The following is a 21,494-nucleotide window of genomic DNA, read 5'->3' as shown; positions in this document are numbered from 1 at the left end:
CTAACAGCGGACTACAGAGAGGTTACGTGGGCAGGATACGGGGGTAAATCACTTTATATGGATTAATGACTTAACCTTCCTCCCAGCACATCTCAGACACACAAGGAAAAGGGAGGGAGGTGACCTACAAGCCAAGTGACCAACCTGCAGTCCCACAGCTGCTAAGGGGACAAGATAGCATTTTTAAACCAAGCAGGCATGGTTTTAGAGCTGTTCCTCTAAGCTCTAGAGGAACAGCGAGGAGGGAACCAACTTTATGTTAAAAGCATGAAGAATCAAAGAAAACAAGAAGCATCACTCTGGCCAGAATACATCAGATCTTGAGGTCTAGAGAGGAAGACCAAAATATTTTGCTTGCATAGGAGCATGTAGGACAAGAAGCCATTTAGAGATACAATTGCCATTTTGAGTGACATTTAATGGATGTAAGAGGATGGCATGGACGCTGTGTTGTAGGTCATTCATGGACATTGGTTCTCGAAATTTCTTTTAGGTGCCTGGGTAAATTTAAGTGTCCCTTTAGCACATCCCTATGTAAAAATTACCATATTTAGTAGGATTTGCCCTAACACTGTGATAACCCAGTGGGGAAAAATGTTGGGTGTATGCGCTATAGATTTAAGGTCTCAAATCTGCAAAGTGTCACCCCACAGACTGGAACCCATTTTGTCTTCCTGGCACCCGTGCAGGAAAGCTGCTGTTTTAAAGAACCAGCATTAAGAAAAGAGGGTTTTTCTGTCAGTAACTCTTGAGCTTGAAAGAGAAGCAAAGAAGAGTGTCAGAATGGGTTTGGGTTCCAAAGGCTCACCATAAAACAGTTTTTCAGCGATGACTTTGGTTTCGATTAGGGTAGAGACTTGACTGTGCCTTTCAAATAGGTGTGTAACACACTGCCACAAACGTTGGGGGCATCCGACAGCAGCCAACGGGTATTATCTTACAGTTTTGTAAGTCAGAGTTGCATGGGGCTAAAATCAAGATGGCAGGCGTGATGGGGCAGCTTTCTGGGGCCCCCACGAAGAATCCATTTCCTGGTCTTCTCTAGCTTCTAGAAGCTGCCCACAGTCCTTGCCTCTTGGCCCAATGCCATCCTCAAAGTGCAGAAGGTTTGTTGTGTCTTTATAACATTGTTGGCACACTAGCTCTGGTGTTGTGGGTCTCCCTGTTCCACAATCCAAGGTCTTTGTTCTTAAAATACCGGGCCCACCTGGCTAATCCAACACCCACCCCCTTGACGGTCAAGTCAACTCATGAGCAAATACAATTCCAGCGGCAAACTAAATTCATTCCCCCTTTGCCACGGAAGATCACAGTGTGACCGGTTCCAGGAATCAAGCTGGACACCCCTTGGAGCAGTGCATATGCTGCCTCCAAGTGTCTGTCTCCCCAAATGAGGAATGCTTGTGTCTGCTGCCCTCGTGAATGTCTACACCATGCCTGGCACATAGTAGATAACTTGGCACTGTTCTTGGCAGTGACACTTCGTTGTGCCTGATGAAGTTGTGCCGAAGAAAGATCTAAAATCCTGTTGTGTCAGGGCAGAATTCTCAATTGCAAATCTGAAACACGGTGGTCTACACTGTTAAGTAAATGCACTGATAGGAATTAATAAGACAGCCCACAAAGGGAGGTCTTTGGAGAAATCAGCATGACGCCGTGATTTCAATGGGTTATGAAGGATGAGGAGTTTTATTCAGTGAGTGATTAACCAATAATTTTCCCCAATAATTAAATACCTAAAGCTCCATATTGATTCTCAAATGGATGCAAATGTTTAAAAAAAGAAAAAAAAAGGGATGAAAAGAAGCCAGAAAACTCATAACAACAGGCTGTGATGTGTTGTTTGTACAAACAGGAGGCACGTACCTTGACTCACCAGCAAAACGCCGACTTATAGGAAAACAGACTCTACCTGGGTTTCTGATTCTCTTGTCACGATCGTGCGAGACACTGTAGGCAAAGACGCTCTGAAAAACCCGAAAATGTAAACAGGTGGCCCCGGGGTTTTTTTCTTAACATTCCATGGGTTTTCCATGGGATCACCCTTTCCCTCTCTTTATGTTCCCAAATTCCTACTTAAGGCAGAACCACAAGGAAATGGCCACGTTGTTTATGGTTTGGAGCCACAGGCTTGCCTACCCATACTGGTTCTGTAATCCGGGAGGCTATTGAGTTTGTCCCATCGACGGCTCCTAGACACCGGGGTTGATGGTAAGAAAGACCACAACCCAGATGCCTTCTGCAGGGACACGTCTCCCTGGGTTTGGGCGCACTGAGCCTTGTCCATATTTGTGCACAAGGCAGCCACCAATGTGCCTCAGCCCCCGGTGTGTCAAGAGGGCATCCGTGGGTCCCTCTAACTGCTGAACATTGCATTCAGACCTAGACCTACAAGGTAATGGGGTGATCTCTTAGCATCACAAGGGCCACCCCACACCAGAGATTACTCACGTTATAAAGCCCCAGCTTCCCATTTCTTTCTCGTGCATCCTCTGAGATCCCAGTAACTCAGCCCTGGCCTCGTGTTTCAAGACACCCTCTGCCAGCTACCTTGGACCATTTACGTGCAGGAAAACACAATATGGTGGCACCATTGCAACTCGGGGAGATCGTGGGACATGCAATCTCTTCTTTAAGACCTCCAGCCAAATCCTAATGGAAAATCATTCTCCAAGGACTCAAGGAAAAGAAAAATTGAATTTCTCCCCTAGAAGTGACAAAGGACACAGTGCAGTTGCTACAGTAGATGAGTTCCATGATTCCTGTAAATCCCTGCTTTTAATTCCAGGAAGATTTACTTTCTAGGCTTCTCTCTCTCCTTGCCTAAAAATAGCATGTGCAAATGGTAAATGAGAAATGTGTTTACATTACAGTACAACTCTAGTCTGGTTAGCCTTTCTAAAATATATTTTTAATTCAAAACCTACACAGAAGAGATTATTGAATGTTACCACCGTTGCATGAAATTGATAAGTCAGACATCATTGTTTTGTTTTGTTTGTTTGTTTGTTTTTTACAAATTTTCACTGCTATGTTATTGAAAACAAAGGAGCCATTTTGTTCAAGCAAGCACATTATTTCCAAATATAGCCAGAATCATCTAAGGACACCCATTTGCCACGGATCGCTGTGAATATTGGAAGGAAACAAGGTGCACATTGATGTTAATAACACAGATTCTACACGATGAAAGCCATCCGTTTTATGAAATGTGCCTTGCCTGTGTAGTTAAGACAATGAGTGGTTTTCCTTTGAAGACTCAAAGGAGGGAGGGAGGGAAAGACAGGGAGAAGGAAGCAAGGAAGGAAGGAAAAGAGAGAAGGAAGGAAGCAAGCTAAAATCTTAAGTCGTTAAAGCAAAAAAAAAAAAACCCTGTTTCATAACCTTCAGTTTGCTAACTTGGGCATGACAATGTTCTTAATTCTATTGTTTTCTCTAGATTTTTCTGTAGATTTCATCTTTCTTTATAGACGATGTAACCCTTTATGCAGACACGGGTGATCAACTAGAACGAAACACTGTAACACACTGAAAAGGCAACGCATGATAGTAATTAAGTCATTAACTATAGCACTGTCCATTTCCTAGATGCCCAATAAATACGAGTGTCATAATTTATACGTTAGGGCAACAGCGGCATTCAGAATACGAAGAAAGAACAACCAGGTTATAGAAGATGAATCCCACACAAGACATTCTAAAAGCCTGCTGGCCGAACTGACCTCCAAGTGTTTGAAGGATGTACTTACCATCTTCCGTGGGCACGTAGATGTTTAAGTAAAGGCAGTCTTCATTCTGATCTTGCACGTAGGTCATTAAAGTATCCAGATTTGCAGTAAACCAGATGGGCAGCATATCGTGCAATAAGGACCTCTCATCGAGATGCTGGGGGCACACAGCCGCGAACTGGGTGGCGTTCCGAACTCCCGTCCATGAAGAAGGGGGCTCCGGGGGCTGAAATCGCCTCTCTCCAGTAGGGGGCGAGGCATAGGGGACCCCCAAGTACTGTTCCACTGGACCCAGAATCTCATTGGGCAATGGTGTTCTTAGGCCCCGGATTTTGCCATAATTTGTGTTGACGACCGGGTACTGGGCTTGGCTGTCGATGAGCGTGAAGCGGATGACAAGGGCCGTTATCCACAGGAGAACATTGGAGTTCAGCATGACGCAGACGGGCGTGAAGAACAGCGGCACCCATAACAGTCCCTTGGGTCTCGACATTGTTCACTGCCACATCCGCGGGGCTGTGTGTGACACGATTCCAAGCAAGCAAAGCCGGGAAGCAAGCCTGCAGACAGAGAGGGCTTTCTGGGGAGCAAAAGACCCAGGAGAGGAGCCCCGGCGGTGAGTCATAGACAGAGCCCGAGGTTAAGGACGCACCCAGCTGTTTTCTCAGGAGCCCATTGCGGGAGAGAGCAGCACTCTCTTAATCCTGGGAGGGGATTCCAGCAAGTGTGAGGCTCGAAGATGCGGGGACCATCCAACACGTCCCAAGGACAAGGATTCCTTAGGAAAACTCCAAGGCAGAGCAGTCCTCCTACTGGGGAAAGAAAGCAGATGAGAATAATGAAGCCAAGGGAAGGTATGCTACCCACATCTCTTCCGTGCAGCGCCCAACATCATTCAATGAAATTCTCATTCAGGATGAATCCGTCCACCCATGTCTCCACGGAGAAAAATCTAGCAGAACAGGACTTGCCTTCATTCTCACCAGGCACCCCATTACCTGGAATGATGCATGACGTTTAGAAAATGTTCAACAAGTCTCCGTTGAGTTAACAAACAGATCCCCATTTGTTATACCTGTTGTTCAGATGACTGTAGTGATGGCTCCCAGTTTCACTCTTTGCAAAGACTAGCCCCAAAACAGTGTTTCTCAGGTGTCTAAGGAAACTGCCACTTCTCCCTAAGGGGATATAGGCATGAAGCCTAGCAACATTGTTCAGTAGGAGAGGAAGAGCCATGTGGGACCGGACCAAACTGGCTTTATGACGTGTAGATAATCGTCAGATATGCAAGGGAGCAAGAGAGTGTTGGCTCTGGATTCTAATCCTTTTGGGGTATTCTGTGACATACACCATTAGGCTACACACATCATCACCCTGAAGTGCCCCCTCCTCATAAAAACGGAACAAGACAAAGATTGCACAAGACAGTACGTCCCACCAGAACATCATTCCCAGGTAAATTTTTCCAAATGACCATCCTGATTTTCACCTAAGCCATCTACAGTAAACCTTTCAGCTCTCAGCCCATTTCATTTATTTTTGTTTGCTTGTTTTTGTAGCCCACTTAAATTTTTTTTAAGGTTTTATTTATTTATTCGAGAGAGAGGGCGAGCACAAAGGCAGAGGGAGAATCAGTTCCGTCATTGAGCAGAGAGCCCAATGCGGGGCTCGATCCCAGGACTCCGGGATCATGATCTAAGCTAAAGGCAGACGCTCAACCAAATGAACCACCCAGATGCCCCACGCAGCTCATTTTAAAGTCTAGTGGTACGTTGGAGCTACCCTCCCACTGAGTGTAATCTCCCAGACTTGTCAGAATGTAGATCCTAGGATTGTGCCTAGAGAACTCATTCCTCTGAGGACAGTAAAGAAGGTTGTGCCTGAGTGGGAGAGTATGGTAAATGACCCATTAGCAATACAAAACATCACATTACGTGTAGCAAGCAGTGTAGCTTGAAAGAGAGCATTCCTCAACTCCAAAAACAGACCACCATGCTTGGAAAGACGTTGTGGGTGATTCTGAGTGTTTCTAGACTAGGGTATAATTATGCATTTAAATGGATAAATGAGCCCTTATTGAGTAATATGTCAATAAGCTCAATTTTTTTTTTTTTTTAATGGAGCTGGATGGGTCATGGAGCTCTGCCACCTCTGGGGGGAATTCCATAGTCCCTGACATCCTGGGCCAAGTTCATCAGAGCTGAATGAAAATGCACTCCGAGTCTCGGTTTTACCAATGACAGTGAAAGAAAAAAAGCATCTCACCCAACGGTGGTTGTATGTGTTCCCTTCTATCTTTGAATTCTGCCGTGCACAACACTTGGATTTCTGCCACACTGTGACCCAAATTCTGAATAATTAGGAGGCAGACAAGAACAAGAAGAAGGTGATGACATGTTTGGAGTCTTTTGTTTTCCTGAAAGCCCTTCTGCTTTGGAACCAGCATCCGCTGTTCCTCCTGGAGCCTTCCGGGTGATAAAAGGAGACGCCATGAATTTGTGATTCTGATGGACTCGGGTCCCCAAATGCTACATCTGTGAGCTGAGGGAAGTAAGCCAAGCTGTCTGTGATTCAGGTAAATGGTGTATCATAGTTTCTTCCTGGGGTGTGCACTATGCAAAGGTGTAGGGCAGAGAAAAACACCCACTCAATAAATACAAATGGTAGGACCCTAATGGGGGCATCCTTGAAAGAGTCCTGCCTACAGAGACAAAAGGCACAGGCTCCAAAGTCAGCCCAGGGTCACGGGGCTGAGCAAGTGCAGAACAAAGAATTTAGAATATTTCAGCCTCCCTTTCCTGATCTGTTTGCAGCTGAGAGTAAAGTGAGATCATGCGCACAAGGAGGCACACCGTCCCTGGAAGGCAGAGCTTGGTAAATGTGGGACTCGGTTGGCGGGTTTATGTCAGGACTTAGAAACTGAGTTCTGCTGGGAAATTCTGGCCCACTCAACTCTTCTCCAAGTCAACGTGGATGAGAGTATCCACGAGCCACAGACACATGACAGGTGCCTAAGCCGGGTCATGCCTAGACTTTAGGCTGAGTCCAAGGATCAAGTCTTTCTACTGCCCAAATCTACCCCTCACCCACCAAGAGGGTGCTGAGGGCTGGAAAGAGAACATGGACCAGCAGGACCCAAGAGTAGGCACCTGGGGATGTGAGCACTTTCTAGATAATGTGCATACTTTGGGGGCTGTCTTACGCATTTCCTCGCTTTTTTGAAATTTGGCTGATTTGCACAAGTCATTACAATCTGAAATCCACGGTTTCTGAACCTCAAACCTGCTGACCCTGTAGACCACTAAATGTCCTTCCCACAGGAAGAAACAGAGGTCTGAGTCATCCAATATGGAATCTGGTGGCCATGCATTTGATTAAGGACCTGTGCTTACAATGAAAGATTACGGTATGTGTGCATGTGTTATGTGGGGGGGGGGGGTCACACGTTCAAGTATTTGTCAACTTTAAAAGTCTTGGCATTACAAGTCATAAAGGATTTTTTTTAAAATTCTAATTATTAGAATTCTAATTATTAGAAAAATTCTAATTATTTTTTCTAAAATTAGAAAAATTCTAATTATTAGAATTTTAATATTATTAAATCAATATTATTTAAAATTATATTCATTTATATTTAATTATATTTATTTATTGGATTATATTAAATTATATTAAGTTAAATTTATATTAAAATTATATTAATATTTAAATTATTAAATTAAATTTAAATATTATTAAAAGTCTATTAGCTGAATAAAATAATTTAATGGAAAAAAGTGAAAATCATATTTTCATTGAAGATATATGATTATAACATGAAGAAGGGCTTTCCAGCATGGTTTCTCTGCCAAGGTTGCACGGAGAGGAATCTTTCAGACTGGCATTTTGACGTGATTTATAACTTGATTGGTTATTTTAGGATGATTCTCTACAGGGCAGTCATTCTGCCTGAGATTGTAATTAAGACAAAGCAGAAACCATGCAAGCGTATCAGAATATAAATGGCTCAAAATAAAAGTCGCCATACATTTCTCCCCAAAGCGTGCATCCCTCCAAAGGTTTCACGTTAAAAGATGTGTTTCATTAAGAACAGCCCAGACTAAACTTATTTTGGTATTTTGAACCAACAAGGAATAAAATCACGTCTTCTGGGCACTCAAGGCGCTTCCTTTCCAGGCTGTGACAAATATGTTAGAGGACAGAGTGCTTTGGGGATGTATCTTCAAAAACACAACCTCCAGTCCCCCTAAAAAGGGAACAAGAATGAAGGAGCTCGAAGCAGCCCTACTCTGTGCTGCTCTCAGTTACACGGAAAGCCAGAGAGTCACAGAGAGATCTGATGCCAAGAGGCACTTTGAAGAGTCACTTTCATCTGACGTCATGAAGCATCAAGACAAGATCAGCAGACCCTGGTCCTTGTCCAAGTTAATGACCTTGTACAATAAACCTCCTGTGCTGTTTACTACGAAAGCCTAAGACAGTCAGTCCTGAAACTGTGTGCAACCTCTAGGTATCACCGGGGTCCCTCCCTTTTGCTTTTGGGGAACACACCAACTTTTTCCAGTCTCTGAGTGGGGTGTGGTCCATCTTTTGTCCTCGAACTCAGAGCTCACCCATGAGGTAGCCCAGTGAGTGTGTGAATAGGCTTACACAACATGCAGGCACACACCTACACATACATACGTGCACATGCACATACACACGCACACACCCCTGTCGGTCCCTACTAAGAGTCACTCAATGCTAGCCATCAGCCAATTCGCATATTACTTGCATATATTTAATATTCTGGTATTCTCTCCTAGGGGAGCAAGTTTACACTCTATCAATAATCTTTGGTCAAATGTTACAGCTCGTCACCCATTGAGCCCTGCACTTGCTTCCAGTTCTGAAAATCAGATCCCATACAAGTCCGCCATGTTGAGCCATGATGCTTAGATGTAAATAAAGTAATTAGAGAGGAAGATGAAGATGCCAAGGAGGCAAGATGGGTTCTTCAAGGTGGGTTTATGCCCCACAATAGCCTCAGAGCAACAACGACCTCACCTGCCCACCCAACTTCCATTCTTCTGCTGAAGCTGAACGGGTCAGGAACTCATCTGAGCCACAGGAGAAGGACGTAGAGTTTACGGCGAGAGGATCTGTGCAACCCAGACTAAATCCAGGACCAAGAGAGAATGGCTTCTATAGGGTCCAGTCAGAATTGGCTGGATAGAGAGACACTCATAGTATGTAGCCCGGATATAGGATTAGAAGTAAGATATGGATATTTTTGGAAGAACTATGTGGACAAGAGAACTTACCATGGTCACATCTAGGAACAAAAGCTATAAGCAGGTCAATACGTATTTCGTAAATATCACCGTTCTATGTTACGGGAACACCATGAGGGAAGGAGACATGATCTCACCCTGCGACAAGTTTCTACTTCCATGAAACTACCCCTAACAGGGCTGCTTGCTTCCTCACTCACGTCTGTGAGTTCAAAGAAAGCACAGGGATCAGCATGTATGAACAACCCATTAACTCATTTTCTGTGTCTGATTCAACTATTCCCAAATAGGATTTCCAGGTCTAAATCAAGTAACTGGCAAACGTCTCCAGAATGTGTATGTGAACTTCTGTCACCAAACTCAGTCATTCATCTTCAAAGTCAGACCATTGGGTCTCCTGAATATTATCACTTACATGGCTTACGTGTGCTGAAAACCTCATTTTTGATTCACTCACATTGTCTCCGTATTTTGTTCCCTATCTCAATAACTAGTACCATTAATTTTTTTTTTTTTTTTTTTTTTTAGTTATGCAAGTGAGATTAAAAACCATCTCTGTGGCTCTTTTCCATGAGTCCATATGGTAAACCCTCAGATGGGCCAAGGGTCTCAGAGGACAGGAGGCTTGACCTCATTCATTCTTGGCGAGACACAGAAGAGATCAGAAACGATTAGCAAACATTTGGAAGACAAATGGTATCAAGTGTTGAGCAAAGATGTGGGGTCCAACTAGATCATCATAGCATCCTGGTGAAAATCAGTGCCATTCCACTGGAAACCAAGTTTGGGTGCCATGAGGAACTTGAACATAGAGAAGACTTTGGTGCCAATAAACAGAAACACACACACAGTCTCACATACATACTACCTGGTATATATCTTCTCCATCTCTCCTAAAGAGCTGCTTTAAAAAAAAAATTATTTATTCATCTATTTGAGACAGAGAACATGAGTTGGGCAAGGGACAGAGGGAGAGACTCTCTAGCAGACCCCACAGAGTACACAGCGCAATGCAGAGCTCGAGCCCACAACCCTGAGATCATGACCTGAGCCAAAACCACAGGTCATGTGCTCAACCAGCTGAGCCACCCCAGGTGCCTCTAGAGTTTCTTAAATATTTGTGTCTGCAGATATGCACAAAGGTGTCCACATACAGCCAGAGTCACACACACACACACACACACACACACAACACACAAAGAAAGTTGGATACCCCAGATGCCTATTAACAGGAGAATGGACTAATAAATGTTGGCTCCCCCCAAACAGAATACTATACAGTAGTGAAAAATGAATAAAATACAGAGAGTATGTATCAAGATGGAGAAATTGCAAAAACAAAAACCAAGTCACAGAAGAATACATATGGTGTGGTTTTATTTATATAGCTTTATACAAAACTAGACAGGGCATTGTTTAGGGCTATAGTTGTGCTAAAATATTAAAAGTGCAAGGCCATCATTAAAGCCAAATTCTGGAATAGCTGTTGTGCCTGAGACACAAGACAGTGGGGCTCAACCAACACAGATATGCAAAGATAATCGACAACATTCTATTTTGTGGTCCGGCAGTGGGTATGTGTGCTTAATTTTTGTTTTTACATAAATATATATAATTTGTATACTTCCACGTTTATATGTAGTGCCCATTTTAGGAGTCTGATTCTTTAACAATGCAAGTTTTAATCAAGAGTTGCATGTCTCTGTGGGTTTGGCTCAGTAACTTCATCTTCCCATGTACTATGGAAATAGATTTATAACCTGAAGGAAAGATGGAGACTGTTTTCTTCAAAGTTATGTTACGAGCCCAAGGGGGAAGAGGCCATCTGCTAACACAGTCCATGAAAAGAATCAGGGTCCTGGTGGCATCGTTGAAATGGAGAGTCAGGTCAGCTAAGAACCCCACTGCCCTGGTCACTAATTAGCCAGGACACCCCTAGCCCATCACGTAGGGGCCACGGCTTCTGCTCCCTGACCTACACAGGGAGGGCTCAGACCAAGTCAGCTCTTAAGATGCCTTCAGCCTGAGGATTATCGGAAACCACATACTATTATCCTCGAAACGGAGTGTATGTGAAATATGGAAGTCGGTGGGAACAGAACATGCTGCAGAGAATCAGGGAAATAACTGAGCCAGAAAAACAAGAGAAGGTCTATTGTGTCAGAAACAGTTGGAATCAGCTTCCAGCCATCCTCCCCCCCCCCCCCGCGAAGAAATGCATTTTGCAATATGTCAGACGTAGATCAGCGCGGTACACACATTACCAACGTCGTTCACGTGACTCTTTCGTCAAGAGTCACGATGAACACGCCGTTGTTTCCAATACACGGATTTATGGTACTATTTGTTCAGTATAAATAATCGACTCCCCTCCTCTCATGTCTAATTCTATGGAGTTATTTCATAAGTTTGTTCCTAAACTATATATAATATATATACTAGACATTGTTTATGTACATAGACATGGAATATGTATTATACTGAAACACTATATAGCCCATATACACAAGATCTACCATATATAGCTCTACTGATGGAAACTGATAATGTGATATGAATACGCACCTGTGCATGTGTGTGTGTCTCCAAACTAAACCACTGAGATATTAAGCCCCTTAGGTTCAGAAATTATTCCTTCTCCATTCTTTGTAGGTCCCCATGGCACCTTGTCCAATGGTCTTTGTGTTGTAGATAGTCAAGAAAACGTGTTCTATGTAATGTTGATTATCCCTTTCCAAAGACAAGACTCAATAGCCGGTAGAAGAATTAGACTCAAATACACAAGGAGATGCATCACAACACGTATTTGTCCACGTGTTAAATACCTAGGGGACCATTTGGGGCTGGTCACAGACGTTTTCTCTAGTGTCATGCCGCCTACCATTAACCCCGCCTTCAACTCCATCAGCAACCACCGAGGAGAGTGTGAGCCATCTTCGTGTCCAGTTTCTTATCTATGAAATGGGCACAGTACAGAATGTGACACGGGGCCATTAGTGGGTACACTACTCTAAGTGTGTAGGAACGTATATGTGTGTGTGACTACATACCCATAATTATAGTTTATATAAATATAGATATAAACATATGTAAATGTGTACATACATAGGTAAATTTAGAACAAAAGTATCCTTCTAAGAAATGCTCGCTAATCAGAATGACTTCCTGAGGTCCTAGTCAGTGCTTTCACTTGGAACCCATTCTGATAAGGAGAGGCCCATCCAAGTCCCATCTGAGCATGGTCTACATCCCAGTTGATGACATAAAGCCTGTATTGAAATTCCTACAATGAAGCACATGTACGGTCCATTTCCTCCTTCAGGACTGTGGGTTCATGCAGGATAGAACTGAGATGGAGTGTCTAAGAGATGTATTTAAAACTTTAGGTATGTAGGGAGAGCTGGGTTCTTTAAGACGGTAACGGAGGAGTTTGAACTTCAAGGATGTGCATACGAGGTTACCAAGATTTATGGAGAGTGGGAAAGATAATACCAGAAGGAACACTCACATGATGTCATAGGTACTTCCTAAATGTTTACATTCATGGCTAGACCATGAGCAATCTAAGGGCAAAGACCTGAGATGATTAATATTTGCACTGGGAAAACAGAAGGTCTCAGCAGAGGTTATTAAATTAAAGGGAAGAGAAAGATGCAGAAGGAAGTCAGATAAGACAAGGGCAGAAGAACTGGCAAGGTCAGGTTCCCCGCGGTTCTCCTTAGCTCGCCTCCTGTGGGTACCACCTTAAACCTGTATGCCAACTCCCCAGCTCCACTCATGTTTCTGATCTAAACCTCTTTTGTGCCCCATGGTCTAGCTCCTGTGGTTTCTACCCATAGGAATTTTATCTTGAAAACAGGGAGACTTAGTTCCCTCTTTGACACATCAGTAGCACATGGCAGACTCTTTGACACTTTACCAGCTTCAGCCAATTTCAATGAGAACTGACTTAAAAAAAAAAAAATAGCGTTTTGATCCAGTTTGGAGACTAAATTCGTCTGCACGTCTGCAAGCAAAGTAAGGACCCCAGATGCCAGGCACTCTTGATGAGCTCTCGAAAGGCTATGTCTTCCCATCGTTTATAGTTACGATAAAATCTAAATCACTAAAAGGCAAAAAAACTGCTGTTCACAGTCTCTCCTAATGAGCCGTGTGCTGTCCAAAATGGAGGGTGTCTTCAGCACGTATCCCAAGACACCACCCATGACCCAAGAACCACTTCGATGTTACATAACCCCAGCAGGAGTGCCCTCTTTTCTCTCTGAAGCCTGTACCCCCTCTGCCTACTTTACCTCTTAGGGAAGGCTGCTTCATCTTGTAGGAAAGACCCTGTATTTTGGAAATTACTATTTCTGTGTGAGGTTTGGTCTGGCTGTTCAGAGCAAAGTTGAGTTTTGGATGGCACAATCACTTGTAAGGACAAGGTGACAGGATTATAAGCTGTAGGGCTCCAGGTTATGAAACAATCCTTTCTCCAACGCATCTTCCTTCCCGAGCACGACTCTGGCACCAGCTCCCAGGATTCGTCTTCTGTCTTGAGCACCAGATCCCCCCCGTCCATTTCCCAAATCATCTGCTCTGCATCCTTCCACCAGGAGTACTGGTGTGTGAAAACGGAGTCTTCCCCAGAAACGGAGATCATGACAGAGAGGTTTCCTGCATGGGGAATCAGAACCTAACAGAGGAGGACGTTCCAGCTCTAGGACATGATTAGGGCTTCTGAGATCAGGAATATGGGCAAGAGGCTTCCCTTAAAAGCTGTTCCTGCACACTTACATGGGATGGGAGAAGAGAAAGGAAAGGGGAAGCTGCAAAATAAAGGGTCGGGTTCAGAAAGGAAGGCAAGAACAAGAAGTTCAAAGTTGAGAGACAGAACCAGGATCAAGTCCAGAACACATAGCGGGACTCCAAGGCATCTCCTTGCCCATCGACCTCCAAAGCCTCACGATCATTTTCACAAGATAAAAATCCCTTAAAATGAAAACCATTTTGCCAAGAAAGGCAGTAAAGAGCATTCAGCAATAACGGATCTTGAGACCTGAAAGTTTCTCTAGTAAAAATTATAGGGACAGCATAAGCCCTATAATGCTATTTTTTGGTTTTATTTTGACAGAGAGGAATTCTCACGCTCTACCCACCAAACTGAGACCTAGTCTGTCTCACACCCATCCCCCAGCTCTGGCAAAAATCCTTACCTACACATGCAGGCTTTAAAAAGGAAATCTGGGTAGAAAAATGTTTAAAACCCTTTCCTCTACTGAGGTTCCATGATCCTCTCTCCTACCCAAATGCCCTTCCATGGACGCCCTTCTGGGGAACCCTTTGAGGGTTCTATGAATGTAAACAGATAAATCTCACCTTTGTTTTCGCTGAATGTGAACTGAAATGTGGTGTTTTCTACTCCAACTAGAAACGTTAAGTGTAACACACACGGACACAAAACACACTCAATAGTATCCGAAATTCCTGCAATTTTCCCCAATAAAAAAATCACATATATTTTCCTATCAAACTAATGCTATTGCAGACACCTGAAAATACTATGTATATTCACCACCACTTTGAAATTGTGCATTTATGAGGTTCTTAAACAGATCTGGATATGTAATACACAAAACAAGTACATACATTATTATGGCAGATTTTTTAAAAAATGATAAATTGATAGTCCTTCCAATCCTTCCAATAAAACTGGTCTCCGTTTGGCTGATATCTAAGATCTATAAAGAACTCCTCAAACTCAAGACACACAAAACAGATAATTATGTCAAAAAATGGGCAGAAAACATGAACAGACACTTCTCCAAAGAAGACAGACAGATGGCTAACAGACGCATGAAAAAATGTTCATCATCACTAGTCATCAGGGAGATTCAAACCAAAACCACACTGAGATGTTACCTTACACCAGTTAGAATGGCCAAAATTAAAAGACAGGAAACAATGTGTGTTGGAGAGGATGTGGAGAAAGGGGAACTCTCTTACACTGTTGGTGGGAATGCAAGTTGGTGCAGCCACTTTGGAAAATAGTGTGGAGATTCCTCAAGAAATTAAAAATAGAGCTTCCCTATGGCCCTGCAATTGCACTACTGGGTATTTACCCCAAAGATACAGATGTAGAAAAAGAAGGGCCATCTGTACCCCAATGTTCATAGCAGCAATGGCCACGGTCGCCAAACTGTGGAAAGAACCAAGATGCCCTTCAACGGACAAATGGATAAGGAAGATGTGGTCCATATACACTATGGAGTATTATGCCTCCGTCAGAAAGGATGAATACCCAACTTTTGTAGCAACATGGACGGGACTGGAGGAGATGATGCTGAGTGAAATAAGTCAAGCAGAGAGTCAATTATCATATGGTGAAACATAAGGAATACCATGCAGGACACTGGGAAACAGGGAGAAAAGAGTTGGAGGAAATGAGAGGACAGACTGTAGACTCTGAGAAACAAACTGAGGGCTTTGGAGGGGAGGAAGGTGGGAGGTTGGGTGAGCATGGTGGTGGGTATTAAGGAGGGCATGTTTTGCATGGAGCACTAGATGTGGGACATAAACAATGATTTCTGGAACACTGAAAAAAATAAAACGAAATGAGGAGAGGAGTCAAGATGGCGGAGAAGTAGCAAGCTGAGACTGCTTCAGCTAGCCGGAGATCAGCTAGATAGCTTATCTAAAGATTGCAAACACCTGAAAATCCATCGGCAGACCGAAGAGAAGAAGAAGAGCAATTCTGGAAACAGAAAAACAACCACTTTCTGAAAGGTAGGACCGGCGGAGAAGTGAATCCAAAGCGACGGGAAGATAGACCCCGGGGGGAGGGGCCGGCTCCCGGCAAGCGGCGGAGCAACCGCGCACAAAATCAGGACTTTTAAAAGTCTGTTCCGCTGAGGGACATCAGTCCAGAGGCTAAACCGGGGCGAAGCCCACGCGGGGTCAGCGTGGCCTCAGGTCCCGCAGGGTCACAGAAGGATCGGGGGTGTCTGAGTGTCGCAGAGCTTGCGGGTATTGGAACGGGAAAGCCGGCTACAGAAACAGAGCCGACAGTAAGCTCACAGCTCGGTGTTACCTTGAACCGATCGCAGGCTCGGTGAGCTCGGAGCGCGGCCGGAGGTCAGGCAGACGGGAGTAACTGGGCGCTGTTCTCTGAGGGCGCACTGAGGAGTGGGGCCCTGGGCTCTCGGCTCCTCCGGGCCGGAGACCAGGAGGCCGCCATTTGTGTTCCCGTCCTCCGGACCTCTACGGAAAGCGCTCAGGGAACAAAAGCTCCTGAAAGCAAACCCGAGCGGATTACTCACCCCGGCCCCGGGTAAGGGCGGTGTAATTCCGCCTGGGGCAAAGACACTTGAGAATCACTACAACAGGCCCCTCCCCCAGAAGATCAACAAGAAATCCAGCCGAGACCAAGTTCACCTACCAAGGAGTGCGGTTTCAATACCAAGGAGAGCAGCAGAATTCCAGAGGAGGAGAAAGCCAAGCACGGAACTCATGGCTTTTTTCCTGTGATTTTTTTTTAGTCTTGCAGTTAATTTAATTTTTTCTTTTTCATTTTTTTTTTCTTTTTTTCTTTTTCTTCTCGCCTTCGGGTAAAATTTTTTTTTTTAACTGTTACCTTTTTCTTTTTTAACGATTTTTTACTAGTTTATCTAATATATATATTTTTTCTTTTTTACATTTTTCTCAGGTGTTTTCTTTTTTTAAAAAAAATTTTTTTTTCTTTTCTTTTTTTTTCTTTCTTCCTTTTTGAACCTCTTTTTATCCCCTTTCTCCCCACTCACGATTTTGGATCTCTTCTAATTTAGTTAAAGCATATTTTCCTGGGGTTGTTGCCACCCTTTTAGTATTTTACTTGCCCCTTCATTTACTCTTATCTGGCCAAAATGACAAGACGTAAAAATTCAACGCAAAAAAAAGAACAAGAGGCAGTACCAAAGGCTAGGGACCTAATCAATACAGACATCGGTAATATGTCAGATCTAGAGTTCAGAATGACAATTCTCAAGGTTCTAGCCGGGCTCGAAAAAGGCATGGAAGATATTAGAGAAACCCTCTCGAGAGATATAAAAGCCCTTTCTGGAGAAATAAAAGAACTAAAATCTAACCAAGTTGAAATCAAAAAAGCTATTAATGAGGTGCAATCAAAAATGGAGGCTCTCACTGCTAGGATAAATGAGGCAGAAGAAAGAATTAGTGATATAGAAGACCAAATGACAGAGAATAAAGAAGCTGAGCAAAAGAGGGACAAACAGCTACTGGACCACGAGGGGAGAATTCGAGAATTAAGTGACACCATAAGACGAAACAACATTAGAATAATTGGGATTCCAGAAGAAGAAGAAAGAGAGAGGGGAGCAGAAGGTATACTGGAGAGAATTATTGGGGAGAATTTCCCCAATATGGCAAAGGGAACGAGCATCAAAATTCAGGAGGTTCAGAGAACGCCCCTCAAAATCAATAAGAATAGGCCCACACCCCGTCACCTAATAGTAAAATTTACAAGTCTCAGTGACAAAGAGAAAATCCTGAAAGCAGCCCGGGAAAAGAAGTCTGTAACATACAATGGTAAAAATATTAGATTGGCAGCTGACTTATCCACAGAGACCTGGCAGGCCAGAAAGAGCTGGCATGATATTTTTAGAGCACTAAACGAGAAAAACATGCAGCCCAGAATACTATATCCAGCTAGGCTATCATTGAAAATAGAAGGAGAGATTAAAAGCTTCCAGGACAAACAACAACTGAAAGAATTTGCAAACACCAAACCAACTCTACAGGAAATCTTGAAAGGGGTCCTCTAAGCAAAGAGAGAGCCTACAAGTGGTAGATCAGAAAGGAACAGAGACCATATACAATAACAGTCACCTTACAGGCAATACAATGGCACTAAATTCATATCTCTCAATAGTTACCCTGAATGTGAATGGGCTAAATGCCCCTGTCAAAAGACACAGGGTATCAGAATGGATAAAAAAACAAAACCCATCTATATGTTGCCTCCAAGAAACTCATTTTAAGCCCGAAGACACCTCCAGATTTAAAGTGAGGGGGTGGAAAAGAATTTACCATGCTAATGGACATCAGAAGAAAGCAGGAGTGGCAATCCTTATATCAGATCAATTAGATTTTAAGCCAAAGACTATAATAAGAGATGAGGAAGGACACTATATCATACTCAAAGGGTCTGTCCAACAAGAAGATTTAACAATTTTAAATATCTATGCCCCCAACGTGGGAGCAGCCAACTATATAAACCAATTAATAACAAAATCAAAGAAACACATCAACAACAATACAATAATAGTAGGGGACTTTAACACTCCCCTCACTGAAATGGACAGGTCATCCAAGCAAAAGATCAGCAAGGAAATAAAGGCCTTAAACGACACACTGGACCAGATGGACATCACAGATATATTCAGAATATTTCATCCCAAAGCAACAGAATACACATTCTTCTCTAGTGCACATGGAACATTCTCCAGAATAGATCACATCCTTGGTCCTAAATCAGGACTCAACCGGTATCAAAAGATTGGGATCATTCCCTGCATATTTTCAGACCACAATGCTCTAAAGCTAGAACTCAACCACAAAAGGAAGTTTGGAAAGAACCCAAATACATGGAGACTAAACAGTATCCTTCTAAAGAATGAATGGGTCAACCGGGAAATTAAAGAAGAATCGAAAAAAATCATGGAAACAAATGATAATGAAAATACAACAGTTCAAAATCTGTGGGACACAATAAAGGCAGTCCTGAGAGGAAAATATATAGCGGTACAAGCCTTTCTCAAGAAACAAGAAAGGTCTCAGGTACACAACCTAACCCTACACCTAAAGGAGCTGGAGAAAGAACAAGAAAGAAACCCTAAGCCCAGCAGGAGAAGAGAAATCATAAAGATCAGAGCAGAAATCAATGAAATAGAAACCAAAAAAACAATAGAAAAAATCAACGAAAGTAGGAGCTGGTTCTTTGAAAGAATTAATAAAATTGATAAACCCCTGGCCCGACTTATCAAAAAGAAAAGAGAAAGGACCCAAATAAATAAAATCATGAATGAAAGAGGAGAGATCACAACTAACACCAAAGAAATACAAACTATTATAAGAACATACTATGAGCAACTCTACGGCAATAAATTTGACAATCTGGAAGAAATGGATGCATTCCTAGAAACATATAAACTACCACAACTGAACCAGGAAGAAATAGAAAGCCTGAACAGACCCATAACCAGTAAGGAGATTGAAACAGTCATTAAAAATCTCCAAACAAACAAAAGCCCAGGGCCAGATGGCTTCCCGGGGGAATTCTACCAAACATTTAAAGAAGAACTAATTCCTATTCTCCTGAAACTGTTCCAAAAAATAGAAATGGAAGGAAAACTTCCAAACTCATTTTATGAGGCCAGCATCACCTTGATCCCAAAACCAGACAAGGATCCCACCAAAAAAGAGAGCTATAGACCGATATCCTTGATGAACACAGATGCGAAAATACTCAACAAAATACTAGCCAATAGGATTCAACAGTACATTAAAAAGATTATTCACCACGACCAAGTGGGATTTATTCCAGGGCTGCAAGGTTGGTTCAACATCCGCAAATCAGTCAATGTGATACAACACATCAATAAAAGAAAGAACAAGAACCATATGATACTTTCAATAGATGCTGAAAAAGCATTTGACAAAGTACAGCATCCCTTCCTGATCAAAACTCTTCAAAGTGTAGGGATAGAGGGCACATACCTCAATATCATCAAAGCCATCTATGAAAAACCCACCGCAAATATCATTCTCAATGGAGAAAAACTGAAAGCTTTTCCACTAAGGTCAGGAACACGGCAGGGATGTCCATTATCACCACTGCTATTCAACATAGTACTAGAGGTCCTAGCCTCAGCAATCAGACAACAAAAGGAAATTAAAGGCATCCAAATCGGCAAAGAAGAAGTCAAATTATCACTCTTCGCAGATGATATGATACTATATGTGGAAAACCCAAAAGACTCCACTCCAAAACTGCTAGAACTTATACAGGAATTCAGTAAAGTGTCAGGATATAAAATCAATGCACAGAAATCAGTTGCATTTCTCTACACCAACAGCAAGACAGAAGAAAGAGATATTAAGGAGTCAATCCCATTTACAATTGCATCCAAAACCATAAGATACCTAGGAATAAACCTAACCAAAGAGACACAGAATCTATACTCAGAAAACTATAAAGTACTCATGAAAGAAATTGAGGAAGACACAAAGAAATGGAAAAATGTTCCATGCTCCTGGATTGGAAGAATAAATATTGTGAAAATGTCTATGCTACCTAAAGCAATCTACACATTTAATGCAATTCCTATCAAAGTACCATCCATCTTTTTCAAAGAAATGGAACAAATAATGCTAAAATTTATATGGAACCAGAAAAGACCTCGAATAGCCAAAGGGATATTGAAAAAGAAAGCCAACGTTGGTGGCATCACAATTCCGGACTTCAAGCTCTATTACAAAGCTGTCATCATCAAGACAGCATGGTACTGGCACAAAAACAGACACATAGATCAATGGAACAGAATAGAGAGCCCAGAAATAGACCCTCAAATCTATGGTCAACTCATCTTCGACAAAGCAGGAAAGAATGTCCAATGGAAAAAAGACAGCCTCTTCAATAAATGGTGCTGGGAAAATTGGACAGCCACATGCAGAAAAATGAAATTGGACCATTTCCTTACACCACACACAAAAATAGACTCAAAATGGATGAAGGACCTCAATGTGCGAAAGGAATCCATCAAAATCCTTGAGGAGAACACAGGCAGCAACCTCTTCGACCTCTGCCGCAGCAACATCTTCCTAGGAACAACGCAAAAGGCAAGGGAAGCAAGGGAAAAAATGAACTATTGGGATTTCATCAAGATCAAAAGCTTTTGCACAGCAAAGGAAACAGTTAACAAAATCAAAAGACAACTGACAGAATGGGAGAAGATATTTGCAAACGACATATCAGATAAAGGACTAGTGTCCAGAATCTATAAAGAACTTAGCAAACTCAACACCCAAAGAACAAATAATCCAATCAAGAAATGGGCAGAGGACATGAACAGACATTTCTGCAAAGAAGACATCCAGATGGCCAACAGACACATGAAAAAGTGCTCCATATCACTCGGCATCAAGGAAATACAAATCAAAACCACAATGAGATATCACCTCACACCAGTCAGAATGGCTAAAATCAACAAGTCAGGAAATGACAGATGCTGGCGAGGATGTGGAGAAAGGGGAACCCTCCTCCACTGTTGGTGGGAATGCAAGCTGGTGCAGCCACTCTGGAAAACAGCATGGAGGTTCCTCAGAATGTTGAAAATAGAACTGCCCTATGACCCAGCAATTGCACTATTGGGTATTTACCCTAAAGATACAAATGTAGTGATCCAAAGGGGCACATGCACCCGAATGTTTATAGCAGCAATGTCCACAATAGCCAAAC

At 42.8% G+C, this 21,494-nt stretch overlaps 1 protein-coding gene across 8 annotated transcripts in view; it reads right to left on the bottom strand.

Annotated features, from left to right (window-relative positions):
* The window catches only part of LOC309856922 (neuroligin-4, X-linked), a 304,846-nt gene that overhangs the window by 221,249 nt on the left and 62,103 nt on the right, over window positions 1-21,494 (bottom strand). For 7 of the 8 annotated variants that reach the window (XM_082718712.1, XM_082718713.1, XM_082718715.1 and 4 more), the window contains one exon: window positions 3,750-4,540. In XM_082718712.1, the coding sequence (XP_082574838.1) occupies window positions 3,750-4,221 (472 nt within the window). In that variant the 5' untranslated portion in view covers window positions 4,222-4,540. The remainder of the gene's footprint in view (window positions 1-3,749; window positions 4,541-21,494) is intronic. The other variant, XM_082718719.1, reaches the window with a different exon arrangement.

The sequence above is a fragment of the Mustela nivalis genome, assembly GCF_964662115.1.
Source record: "Mustela nivalis genome assembly, chromosome: Y".
Classification (NCBI taxonomy): domain Eukaryota; kingdom Metazoa; phylum Chordata; class Mammalia; order Carnivora; family Mustelidae; genus Mustela; species Mustela nivalis.
The sequence above is the reverse complement of the archived record's forward strand: the minus strand, read 5'-3'. Positions and strand labels throughout refer to the sequence as shown.